Genomic DNA, 13,684 nt, shown 5'->3' with positions numbered 1-13,684 from the left:
TTCCCATAGAAAATGTCAAAGTCAGACAGCCAGATTGTATGAAACAGCCAATTTTTTTCGCGATTTCGCATTTCACGATGTGATCGTGGTTGGTCCAAAACTAAAAGTTGCTCAGTATGACCTATATATTCACCCCGTAAATTATCGCAGTTGACTCAATAAACACACTGTATATAATTATTGTGTGTGTAATCATTCATCTCAACTCACTTGCCACCACCACCACTAAATCTACCTATCATAGGGCTTATGCACAAATCACGCGAGGTTCGATGGGGGGAGGGGTGGTCAAGAAAAAATCACGACAGATCACGTTGGGGGAGGAGGGGTACGCGAAGACCTCACGTATATTTTTCTAGTGATCGAAACTAAGAAAAAATATCTTCCACATATTTTGTCTCAGTTTCGTTAAACATAAATCTTCACTTGCCACTCCAAAATAGCGAGTATAAACAAGATGTACTCTATACAAGACTATTTATCTTAACATCAGGTCGAACGAAAAGAATAAAATAAAAATACACGTGAGGTTATGTGGGGGAGGGGAGGTTAGCCAAGAACCTCACCAAATATCACCAAGGGAGAGGGGGGGGTCAAAAAAGTAGCCGAAAAAACCTCGCGTGATTTGTGCACAAGCCCATAACAGACATCAAGACATTCGGTTCTATTCAACATTACTAAAACTAGGAAGGCGGCTCTGGGATTTTGGTCTATAAGTATATAGGTAGTACGAATAATAGTTGCTATTACGTTTTTTTTAAATATAGGTACTTTATTTTGTATAAAAGAATATAAGTATACAATATATTATTACAGTGGATAAACTAACAACTTACGTAATTACGTTGACTTACTTCTTAATGTTATTAATAAATAAGATAGACAATAATGATCTTATTGCAAACTGAATACTTAGATTTGTAAGAAAACACGGACGATTTTGTTGACCTGACAAATATAGGCAAGAGTATCTACTGAAAATAAAGTGTCTGTTACTTTAATTGTTTCTTGTCGCTTAGAAATATGTAAGTAGATAAATTTTGAGACATGACCTTTGAACAGGTTACATGTTGTGTCAAAAATATGATTTCTTGCAAATTATGGCACAAACGTATTAAAATTTGAATTTTTGAAAATGACAAGTCTGAAAATGTATTTCTAAGCGGCGGGCTACACAATAGGTACACATACATACAATATATTTGCAATTGTTTTTCGTCAAAGATTCATTGATTGTGTAAAGTCCAAGACAAATCAGAGTTTCGAATTTGACAGCTGATGTAGATGACGCTGCGCGAGTTGCACGACTCTGTACATTATGCTCAATTATGATGTAATTCTGACTGTCAAGAGTTGATGTTGAATAAAGAAATTGAGCATTTGGTCAGTACAGGAGCAAAGCATTCCGTGAAAAGGGTAAGTTTCTCATCTAGTCTTTTTTACAAAATCCATTATATAAGCAATGCCTAATTGTAGCTCAAACTATTGGCGTTATTAGAGTATTATATGGATTACGAGTCGCTTGCGTAACGTTTGCTATAATGCCGAATTTCTACTAATACTTTTACTATAGTACCTAGTTACAGTTTTGAATGATGAGTTTTGAGTTAAGTCTAGTGAATACCTAAGTTGACAAGGAAACTCTTAAAAAGCACAAGCACAAACGGCTTTAATATGATACTATAATACACGATAAAAAGACAATCCAAAAGAGTGCCAGGTTTGGAAAGTCATAAAAATTTGTGCATAAATGTCGATTACGTAACGGTGGAATGATCCTACAGCGTCTGTTCGGCTGTCTGACTGAGAACTACGTTTCTTTCTTAAACTTTACTTCTCTATTACTGTTCAGTTACGCCTTAATAATATACTTTCTGTATTCACTGTGGCAACACCATGTCACAGTTGACATTCAAATATTCAAAAGACAAACTGTTGCCCTGTTATACAGTTGACAGAGCCAGTGTGTCACGAACCTACCACTAGATCACATCGTTCCGCTATTCTCGTTATTATTTTCGCGTTGACCCAAAGCACTACTACCAGTAACATTATTAGCACATATTTAGTATCAGTGTTGTGTAGCCGAAGGACGCCGTGCACATCCGTGAAGTGGAAAATCCGAGGTCTAAGTTGGATGACTCAAGGTAACGGTTCTAAGCTTACTTCTAGCTTGCGACAAAGGACAGCCGGAATCGCCACCAGCGGTCTTCAGCGGCGACCGACGATTTCACTCCACAACTCCCGGACTGGAAGGTAACTTCGCCCTACACTGTTCTTTTACACTCAAGCTCAACTCAGTAATTTAATTTTATCGCAACACAACTTTCTTGCTCAACCGACCCCTAAATTTCATTCCCTATCGCCCCCCTTTTTCGAACTACAGTCCACTCTCTCGCTATTGAACATTTTGGCCTTCGATCCGCATAGTTTGATAAAGTACCTATGGTTTGTCGTTTCTCGTTTTATAGTTGCTTACTCAAATTTGTTTTGTCATCTTTTGCATTAAAAATTTAGGGTAGACTTATTAAAAAGTTCGAGGGTAAGCAAGAAAGTTGGTCGTGTAGTGGTGCTTTAATAAAATCATTCGGTCACTTGTTAATATTGCTGGCAACGTTTTTGATAGTTGTCAAGTATCAACTGTCAGCTGTCAGTGTCAGTCATTGAAGTGTAAGCTAAGGTTATGTTGTATGTCTATGAAGTTAAGTGAATTGCAGTTTGTTTTGAAGTTTTTTTTTGTGTAATAATCGCAGTGTTTTGTGTTTATTAACATGTCGCACGGTGATAAATCTGTCGAGAAAGAGGATGGTGTAGACACGGTAATGATTGCTCGTGACTATCAAGTGATGAGAATAGAGTATTTACAGATGCTATCGGATTCGGAATTAGCTTTATGTGACGAGAATGAATTGTGTACAATTGCAAAGAACTTTCATGAAGCACAAATAAGGCTTCTAAGCAATGCTCCGCGAAGCGAGCACCGCGAGATTTGCTCCCATACCGCGATGTTCGACTCGAAAGTTAGGGCAGTGAGATCGCGGTTGCAGAATGGAAAGCAATCTTTCGCTGGGGCTTCGGCAGGTTCGGGGGCACCACAGCCAGTCTTGCCAAAGTTGCCAAAATTACAAATTAAAGCTTTCGATGGTAAAATTGAAAATTGGGTAACCTTTATACAATTGTTTAACTCGTTAGTAGATAAGCGAACAGACATTGCCCCTGTAGAAAAGTTACACTATTTGCTATCGAGTGTGCAGAATGAGGCGTACGACCTTATAAAGAATTATCCTGTGACCGATGATAATTATAAGGTTGCATATGAAGCGCTGTACAAGCAATATAATAAAATTAGATTAATTGCAACTACATACTATGACAAACTTATACATTGTGAGCCAGTGAAAGCGTCTCGGGCTAGTGACTTACAACGGGTTCATAGGGTTTTTACTGAAAACGTATCGATTTTGAAGGGTTTTGATTTGCCGGACAAAAATTTCTTACTTTTACAATTACTGTGGTCGAAGTTGGATAGGAACACGAAGGAGCAGTTTGAGCTGGAGCATGACTCTGATGATATCCCAGAATATAGTAAGTTGCAGGATTTTATTGAAAGACGACACCGAGCGCTAGATGCTGCTGGGTCAATGGGATTTGTTGCTAGTACTCCTCAGCCTAGTAGTAGTAAGTCTTCGAGTAAGCCAAAAATGGCCTTAGTAGTCTCCGCTCCAATATGTGTGATCTGTGGGCAGGCTCATAGCCTTACATCATGTCCAACTTTTCTTAAATATGACCCCGCTGCTCGATTCAAGTGTGTTAAAGAGAACAAGTTGTGTATTCTGTGTTTGTCGGGGTCTCATTCTGTCAAGACCTGCAAGTCAAAACAGCGGTGTGAGCAGTGTCGGTTCTCCCATCATACACTGTTACATTTTAATAAGGCAAATGTGCCTGTTTCCCCGGCAGTAGGTGTAAATAACTCGCCACCTCCATCAGACACATCAAGTCCGCTGGCAATGGTAGCAAGTAATGTTGCGGCTTCTTCTTTATTCTCAACTGCCAAGGTTTTGGTGAGAAATGCCCAAGGTGACTTAGTAGCGGTAAGGGCTTTGCTTGACTGTGCCAGTGGTTGCAACTTTTTAAGCGAAGCATGTGCACAAAAGCTTGGTCTTCGGGCAGAATATGGGAAGCATTCTGTGACTGGTATCGGTGAAGTGGAGGCTAGGCCCGGTGGCACATTGTCATGTACCGTTTCGCCAAGCCATGGAAGTTCTGATATCTCTATTTCATTGGAGGCTTATTTGTTGCCAAAAATCTGTCCAGAAATGCCAACGGAACAGATTGATGTCTCCTCATGGCAACATATTAGGGGCTTGGAATTAGCCGACCCCTATTGGCACATTCCAGGGCCTGTTGACTTGCTCCTGAATGTCAACATTTTCGCTTCCTCGTTGCGCCCCGGTTTAATCCGTGGGGCCCCTGGCCAGGCGACTGCCCTAAACACCATTTTCGGGTGGATCTTGATGGGTGACGCGGGTGACGGTGCTACGGAGATTTGTCGGTCTCGGTTCCGTGGCAACAGCTGTCAACTGGTCGTGGGCAAGTTGTCAATTGACGACTCTATTAAGAAGTTCTGGGAGTTGGAAGATGTCAGCTCCCCGAACACTGTCATTTTGTCGAAGGAGGATCAGTTGTGCGAGGAATATTTTCTCGCTAACTTTCGTCGCACAGAAGAAGGTAGATTTGTCGTTCCTCTACCTTTTACTGACACTTCCAACAAACCCACTTTCTCGGGCTCTCGGGCCATCGCTCTTAAGAGATTTTCCTCGTTAGAGCGGAAGTTATTGAGTAACTCCGATTTTTACAAAAATTATGTAGCCTTTATGAAGGACTACGAAAGCTGTCGCCACCTTGAGGAATGTGACCCCCCGAAGGTGGATGTGGGGAAGTTCTTCTACATTCCCCATCATGGAGTGTTGAGGCCCTCGTCGACCAGCACTCCTCTTCGGGTCGTATTTGATGCCAGTGCCAAGGACAGCCGAGGCATCTCGCTAAATGACGCGCTACTGCCAGGGCAGAAGCTGCAAAACAACATCTTCCACTTGCTCCTTCGTTTTCGTTGGCATAGTGTTGTCTTCACGGCCGACGTCAAGCAAATGTATAGGCAGATTTTAGTGTCCCCGGAAGATGCTGAATATCAGCGTATCCTTTGGCGTCCGTCTGTCAATGAGCCTGTCCGGGACTATCGACTGCTGACCGTTACATACGGCGTTTCGTCCGCTCCTTACCAAGCTCTCCGAACAATCGCTCAATTGGCCAAGGAATCGGTAGCAGAATACCCTTCCGGTTCAACAGTTCTAGACCGCGACATCTATGTCGATGATGTGGTGTCTGGAGCTGATTCTGTTCAAGAAGCTCGGAGGCTTCGGTCAGAGTTGTCGACAATATTAGCTTCTGGTGGTTTCCATTTACGGAAGTGGACGTCGAACCAACAGGAGTTCTTCGATGGTGTCCCCACCTCAGACCTGTATTCTGAGAACTTTCGGGAGTTTAACTCCATTGGGGACATTTCCCTAAAAATTCTTGGCCTCTCGTGGTTACCTCAAGGGGACGACTTTACCTTTCAGGTGGCTGTCGAAGATCGTCGGTGCACTAAACGTACCATTCTCTCGGAGATTGCTCGGATCTTTGACCCTCTAGGCCTCCTATCACCAGTAACATTCTTCGCGAAATATCTTATGCAGTTGCTCTGGGTCTCAGGTGTCTCGTGGGATGACGACGCGCCAGAGAACCTTGCCTCCGACTGGCAAGAGTTCAAAGCGCAGCTGCCCTCGTTGAGATCCGTGTCAGTCCCGCGCCGAATGGTCAAGGATTTTGTCTCGCTCGAAGTCCACGGGTTCTGCGATGCCTCAGAGCGAGGATTTTGCGCGGTGATCTACATTCGAACGTCGGGTGAGAACGGAACGCGGTACGTCCAGCTGGTTTGTGGTAAATCTAAAGTGGCCCCTCTTCGTAAGTTGTCCATACCACGTTTGGAATTGCTGGCCGCAGTTCTGCTTGCAGATTTAGTAGCGTCGGTCGCAGAGGCTCTAGAGCCTCTCCACAAAATCGATAAGGTTTATGCATGGTCTGATTCCAGCGTTGCGTTGACTTGGATAAAGTCTTGCCCCTCCAAGTGGAAAACCTTCGTGGCTAACCGGGTAAGTCACATCCAGGAGATTATCCCTCCTGATTGTTGGCGACACGTTAGGACTGGCGACAATCCAGCCGACTGTGGGTCGCGAGGGCTTTTGCCGGACGACCTGGTCCACCATAGTAACTGGTGGAAGGGTCCATCTTGGCTCGTGCTGGACAAGTCTGACTGGCCTAAACCAACGTTGTCAGTCGACGTGGATGTCCTACACGAAGAGCGCAAGGTGATTGTCCTCTCCGTCTCAGTGCAGGAGACGTGGACTGACAACTTAATAAACAAATTCTCGGCGCTGAGGACACTCCAACGTGTCCTCGCATATTGTCGTCGTTTCGTGCACAACGTGAGAAATAAAAGGACGTCTAACAACCTGTTGGATGGCCCTTTAACACCCCTGGAAATAAAACAGGCTCTAATGTTTCTCGTGGGCTTTGTGCAACAATGCCATTTTGCTTCGGAGATCGAGAAGGTGAAGAACAATCTTTCGAACTCCCTCCCGAAGTCATTCAAAAAACTGTCCCCATTCCTCGATGACGCGGGTCTCTTGAGGGTGGGCGGACGCCTGTCGCGAACCTCTCTCGAGTTTGATGTTAAACATCCCCTTTTACTACCTCGCGACAGTCGGCTAACCTCCCTTTTGATTGACGAGTATCATAAGCGTTTCATGCATCCAGGCGTCCAAACGCTTCAGAATTTGCTATCGCAGCATTTCTGGATACTGTCCCCGAAGCGAGCTATCTACGCAGTCACGTCGAAATGCATGAAATGCTTCCGTGTCCGACCACTCGGTGCTCCAGCGCCCTTCATGGGTGATTTGCCAACTTATAGGGTGGCTCAGCTCAAGGCGTTCTTGAGTGCTGCTGTCGACTTCGGAGGACCTTTCGACATAGCCCTGGGTCGCGGACGGGGAAACAAAACTTACAAGGGTTATATTTGCGTCTTCGTCTGCACCTCGACAAAGGCCATACACACGGAGCTCGTCACTGAACTGTCCTCAGACGCGTTTCTCGCCGCGCTTCGACGCTTCGTCGCACGTCGTGGTCGGTGTAATAGATTGGTGTCCGACCAGGGGAAGAATTTCGTCGGTGCGAGCAACATTTTGCAACGTCTAGTAGGAGATGCTGCTACGCATAGCGAGATTAAATTCGAATTTAATCCGCCAGGCAGCCCTCACTTTTCAGGTCTCGCGGAAGCCGGTATCAAGGCTGTAAAAACACACTTGTCGCGTGTCGTCGGGAACCAAAGGTTAACATATGAGGAATTTTCGACGATCTTAGCCCAAGTCGAGGCTTTACTCAACTCGAGGCCACTCACTCCACTCAGCACTGATCCCAACGACCTGTCGGCCTTGACACCGGGTCATTTCCTCACCACGGAACCCTTATCGGTCGTGCCTGAGGAAGACTTCTCAGACGTTCGGGTTAGCCCTCTCCAACGCTGGAAGTTGCTTCAGAAGATGCACCAGGACTTCTGGAACAAATGGTCGAAGGAGTATATGCATACTCTCCAGCAGCGGATGAAGTGGCATGACAGACATCCTAACGTCGAAGTTGGCGCACTTGTGCTCGTTGTGAACGAGCAGACGAGCCCAATGAAGTGGCCACTGGGTCGCATTATCGATACACATCCCGGGTCCGACGGGATCTGTCGTGTGGTTACTGTGCGCACTGCCACAGGGTTGTACAAACGACCTGTGGTCAAGCTGTGTCCACTACCTGCGTAGTCACTTTAGTGCGCTACATTTGTGTTGTCCATTCCTCGTTTAGTTTTAATATTATCGCACTCGTTCCACTTCCATTGTTCTTTCTCGCTTAGTCAAAATACTGGTGTATTTTGGTGGGCGGAATGTTCAGTTACGCCTTAATAATATACTTTCTGTATTCACTGTGGCAACACCATGTCACAGTTGACATTCAAATATTCAAAAGACAAACTGTTGCCCTGTTATACAGTTGACAGAGCCAGTGTGTCACGAACCTACCACTAGATCACATCGTTCCGCTATTCTCGTTATTATTTTCGCGTTGACCCAAAGCACTACTACCAGTAACATTATTAGCACATATTTAGTATCAGTGTTGTGTAGCCGAAGGACGCCGTGCACATCCGTGAAGTGGAAAATCCGAGGTCTAAGTTGGATGACTCAAGGTAACGGTTCTAAGCTTACTTCTAGCTTGCGACAAAGGACAGCCGGAATCGCCACCAGCGGTCTTCAGCGGCGACCGACGATTTCACTCCACAACTCCCGGACTGGAAGGTAACTTCGCCCTACACTGTTCTTTTACACTCAAGCTCAACTCAGTAATTTAATTTTATCGCAACACAACTTTCTTGCTCAACCGACCCCTAAATTTCATTCCCTATCGCCCCCCTTTTTCGAACTACAGTCCACTCTCTCGCTATTGAACAATTACAATCAATAAGTCTTTGGTTTTGTTATATGACTATTAAAATTACGAAAACCAACATTCAGTCGTATTATCATCTATCTTATTTTGAAATATAATATTTTATCTACAAATAACGTAAATAATATTAAATTCTACATATAAATCAAGACCAATTATTCTTCTACATATTCTCTAATGCAATTGAAAACCAAATTTATTATATTAATCAATCTATAATTTTCATTAAGACACACAATCAAATAGGATTAGATACTCTATTATCAAAATGTTTAAATTATAATCAATATTGACAATCATAATGGCACTTTTAAAAATATTATTACTGTAATAAAATAAACAAGGTATTAAATGTAAACATCAACTCTAATTTTTCTATAATAATATAACACATGCATATGCATAGGTCAGTCAACCAATTTGATTCCTAGGCCACTATAGAACCATGCCATAATGACTTCTACGACAGTGCTTATTGAGTGATGCGTGTCAAGTTCTATAGTGGCCTAGGATTCTAATTGGTTGACTGTACATCTAAAGTGTGTAAAGGTTATAAAATATCGTATAACTACAAATAAAGAAAGTAACAGTCTATAAATAGTTGAATAAACTGCTCGATTGAAAACCAAGCAATCGCATTTGGCAGAAAATCGAAAGAACAACTTTACTATAGCACACTATGGGATGAAAATTATAAAGTAAACAGCCCAGTCTTTAAATGAGAAGTGCATAGGTAGAGGCATATACTTGTGCAGTACTTATGCCTAATATAATTAGATTGCTAAATATAAGAAAGATAAGAAAACAAATACCTGTTCAATATTGTTGACATTGCTTTTTTAACACTAAATCGCATTATCATTACTGTCTCCAAATTAATGTTGTATCAAGCAGAAACGTCTGTGAACGATGCTATTAAGCTTAGAAATAAATTAAAAGTGGAAAACAACCACTGGATCACTAGTACAGTGCTCTGCCATCTGAGCTACCAATACAGCCAATATTTCCACCATATATGAGCCTTAGAGAGGCTATAGCGACATCTAGCATCATTTATATTCGCTGTATTACCTGATTTAACAAGAAAAACTATGTCACAACGTCTACAGAAAAAAAAACTCAGCTTTACCAGGGCTGCCCTGATTCATACTCAGCCATCTACCACTCGAGATTTAGTTTGCCCTAACGATATTTACTTGTTTTATAAAACTAAGTCTTTATAAATAAAAGAAACAGGCATTGTTCTTACGTCCAATCCAAACACCTTCATTTCCTTCCTTTAATGATATCACGTGGAAACTAAGTAGCCTTTCACTAAGTGACATAGTTTATCATTAAGTTCATGCCGTGACTCATGCCGTATTTTTCACAACGGATCGCAAACTCTGGTCAGTTATGGTTATGACTCACAAATTCTTTACGTACTAAATAAGCAAAACTAGGGCATTCTAATTAGCACCGTGTACCCGGACAGCGGTAATTCCGTTAGATAAGGACTTTAAACAATGGCTGATTGTTAGGCCTTCCTGCCACTAGCGACTCGCCTTGAGACAATCTCGATTCACAGCCCCTAAAGACTAAAATAGCATAAATAGTTCCGTTTTCTGAGGCAGAAAATGTACCACTTTGATTGTAGACAAATATCAGTCATCCTAATTGATAACTGGCAAAGTGTTACTTTTTAAGTTAGAAAAACACAATGAATATATATAGTATGCAATAAGTAGGTTTAAAATTAAACTAAGCTTAAACAATGAAAGAGATGAGTTCTGACTTTCTAAAAAGAACTGTGGCAATTACGATAAATGTGATACCTCTTAATAAATTCGTGACTAAAGAAATGCATGTATAGTTGAGCCTTAAATATAAGATAATTTGTGTAAAAGAAATAACTTTACTTAGACAGCTGGTGTACGATCAAACTCCTTGAACAGTGACGAAGACATCCTGGAAAAGAAAATACACATTAATTAAATAAATATTATAGGATATTCTTACACAGATTGACTAACAATAAGTCCCACGGTAAGCTCAAGAAAGCTTGTGTTGTGGGTACTCGGACAACAATATATATATATGTAATATACAAATGCTTAAATACATACATTACATAGATCCATTACATTACATACATTACATTTGACATGAATGTATTAATTAAAACAAAAACTATGCCACAATGTGTAGCAACCTGTAAGTTGATTCATTCTAAATCATATTTTAAAACACAAATGTATAATTTCTCTTTGTTAAATAGAGATATATTTCAATGTTGCAATTGCATCAAGTACTTACTTGCTTATCATGTGCTTGTAAATATAGTGTGGAATAATTGTAATGTTTACAACAGACGGGCTGTTATCAATTACTTTTGATATTTCTTTATCTTTCATTCCAACAACATTGACTGTGTTCACTTCCATTAGCTGATGATCGGTCAGCATTCCGTTACGAGCCGCAGATGAATCCTTTACTAGACCAACAACTTTCCCATCTTTGAAGTGGAAGCCCACATGTCCAATGGAGTCTTTGTGCAGAGTAATAGTCCTCTCAAAAGGCCTAAAAATGACAAGATGAGACAATAATATATATTTTTTCAATAAATATTTTGGGGACAATCTTACACAGATTGACCTAGCCCCAAATTATTTAAGCAAAGCTTGTAGTATGGGTACTATGTGACGATATTGGTATGTATATAGATAATTACATACTTATATACATAAAAAACACCCATGACTCAGGAACAGATTTCAAGAAAAGATAAATTTCCTTACCGGGATTCGAACCCGGGATCATCAGCTTCATAGTCAGGTGCACTACCCACTAGGTCAAACCGGTTGTATTATGGACTATGATATAGAATTTTATGTTACAAAGTTCTCTGTCAGACTGGAAAAACATATTCATGCCATACTAAAATAGAATTTAATCAATCTGCAGTAACATGTCTGTGTTAAAGTCCTAGCAAGATTCTATCAAATCAGCACTGTTGTACAGGGCCGGATTTAGGGGAGGGCAACCGGGGCTACTGCCCCAGGCCTCCACAAAAGAGGGGCCCCCCACAATAGAGAATTCGGTAAATTTACCATTTTATTTGGAAAAAAATTGGGGCCAGGGGGCCTCCACTCCTTTATTGCCCGAGGCCTCCAGACCTCTAAATCCGGCATTGCTGTTGTAGCAGTCAAGTAAAAAAGGGTGACAGTATTTGTTGTTTCAATGGCAAGGTGTAAGATGTAAATCATTGAAATGTACCTGTCCCTCACTGCCATTGTGATTCCATTAACAGGCGCCTTTCGCAACAACTCATGGCACTTCTCCATAGTCAGGCCAGCAAGTGCTACATCATTTATTTCCAGTACTTGGTCTCCAAACCTGAGCCCGGCCAGAGCTGCAGGGCTCCCAGCAGCGACATAGCACACAAATACACCACTGTTGACGGAATGCAGACGGACCCCACACTTGCCATCTGCATCTTTGCAAAGAACCACTTGCCTTATGGCATTAGTTACAGTAGCTTTCGGTAGGGACACTGATTGAGAGGATAGGGGAGCTATCAGGTTGCTTACTGTACCTCCAGATTGAACCTGAAATGTAGTGAAATAATACTAAGCATAAGCATACATCAATGTACTATTAAATCTTGAATGTTTATGGATAGTGATTAACTTACGTTTTGGACTCGATATTCTGGCATATTCGCGGCAATGACACTTTCGGAGAACTCTAAACCCATGTATTCTCCCAAGGAGGGGTAGAATTGGCCAGTTGGGGCAGGGGCGGATGGGGCAGCTGCCACTGGCAGGTGGTTGTGAGTGTAGGGTGGCGGACCCTGATGCTGGGCCATCTGGGCCCGCACCATGGTGTCCACCTTCATGTCCTCCAGAGAAGGGTACAGCGACATCCTTACCACCTAAAAATGAAATAATTACTACGTTACATTTTTACCTAAACAGTTGCGCGTTAAGGTCAACTTATAACAGTATAGTTTCTGATTGAAGTACTAACAAACGGCAAATCACTCACCTTATTACAACAAAATAAAGTATGACGGAGTTTAAAGGAGATATCTCCTAGTTAACCCAAAGCAAAACTAATATACGCAGAAAACTTATTTTATACACGAACAAGTTTGTCAAAATCAAAGAATGTCAAAATCCACTGAGAACTGGGAAAGGCCCACCCTGAGTCACAATAATGCAATTGCAGACATGCGATATGTATGTATGCACGTCACAAAAAAAAACAAATATAACCCAATAAAAAAACAAATGGCGTTGTACATTCGCGTGCGAATGACGAGCCGCTGGGCTCGTGGCTCGGCTCGCGTCCGGAGCGATTTTTTGGGCACGAGTCAAAAGTAGCTCGTGGGGGAAGCGCGCTTGCTGTTTATAATCGCGTCCCGCTTTTCATTCGGTTACAAACCTTATACCGTGCTGCTTGTGATTAAAATTGATTAGCTCGACGAGCTTAGGGGGCTTAGGGGCTGTGGCCGAGACACGAGACGAGCCGAGCCGCGAGCTAAGCCACAAGGCGAGAGTGTGTTCATTAGCTCGTGGAGCTGAGTTGGGGCCGAGACACGAGACGAGACACGAGACGAGCCGCGAGCCGAGCCGTGAGCCGATCCACGAGCCACGAATGTAAATCCGTGGATTCCGCGGAAAGAAGTCAGCTGGCAACTCTTGTAAATAACAAAGTACTTTCCAAAACTTTTCTGTCTTTGTTTTAGTGAGAGCGTTTAAGGAAGTAAGTGTTCATCTCTATATTGTATGTACCTAACAATGTAACCTATTATCCTGTCGCATACTTCAGTTGATTCTCCAATAAAAAGAGAAAAAAAAAACAGATATGTCTGTAAAAAAATAACAATAATAAAAATATGGTTTCTAATGCCACCTACACATGTAACTAGAGTCAAACCAAGATAAGTTGGCAGCGATTTTGATAGCCCAGATGGTACACGGGTCATTTTAATCGTCAATGCCAATCGTTGCGTAGCGTACGAAACGCAACTGTCACTGTCGCACTAATGCGGAAGAGTGATAGAGAGAGACGACTACGCTACGCTACGGAACGTTGACGATTGGCATGTTGG

At 42.2% G+C, this 13,684-nt stretch overlaps 1 protein-coding gene and 1 long non-coding RNA gene across 2 annotated transcripts in view; both read right to left on the bottom strand.

Moving 5' to 3' along the window:
* The window catches only part of LOC133533554 (uncharacterized), a 146,654-nt gene that overhangs the window by 86,173 nt on the left and 46,797 nt on the right, over window positions 1–13,684 (bottom strand). The window lies entirely within an intron of this gene.
* On the bottom strand, window positions 8,596–12,774 carry LOC133533565 (syntenin-1-like). The gene is made up of 5 exons (XM_061872565.1): window positions 12,616–12,774; window positions 12,263–12,502; window positions 11,845–12,176; window positions 10,885–11,148; window positions 8,596–10,536 (listed from the first exon to the last, which is right to left on the bottom strand). Exons 2-5 carry the CDS (start codon window positions 12,491–12,493, stop codon window positions 10,488–10,490), a joined length of 876 nt encoding a protein of 291 aa, XP_061728549.1. The 5' UTR covers window positions 12,494–12,502; window positions 12,616–12,774; the 3' UTR covers window positions 8,596–10,487.

The sequence above is a fragment of the Cydia pomonella genome, unplaced genomic scaffold (assembly GCF_033807575.1).
Source record: "Cydia pomonella isolate Wapato2018A unplaced genomic scaffold, ilCydPomo1 PGA_scaffold_178, whole genome shotgun sequence".
Lineage (NCBI taxonomy): Eukaryota > Metazoa > Arthropoda > Insecta > Lepidoptera > Tortricidae > Cydia > Cydia pomonella.
Note: the sequence above shows the minus strand (reverse complement) of the source record. Positions and strands in the feature narration are given on the sequence as shown.

What these genes read in the sequence shown, in the direction of transcription:
- LOC133533565 (XM_061872565.1), bottom strand. Translation starts at nt 12,493, where the DNA reads ATGTCGCTGTACCCTTCTCTGGAGGACATGAAGGTGGACACCATGGTG. An exon ending in CAGAATATCGAGTCCAAAAC is followed by an intron (nt 12,177 to 12,262) that starts GTAAGTTAATCA and finishes ACTACATTTCAG; the next exon opens with GTTCAATCTGGAGGTACAGT. An exon ending in ACAATGGCAGTGAGGGACAG is followed by an intron (nt 11,149 to 11,844) that starts GTACATTTCAAT and finishes TGTCATTTTTAG; the next exon opens with GCCTTTTGAGAGGACTATTA.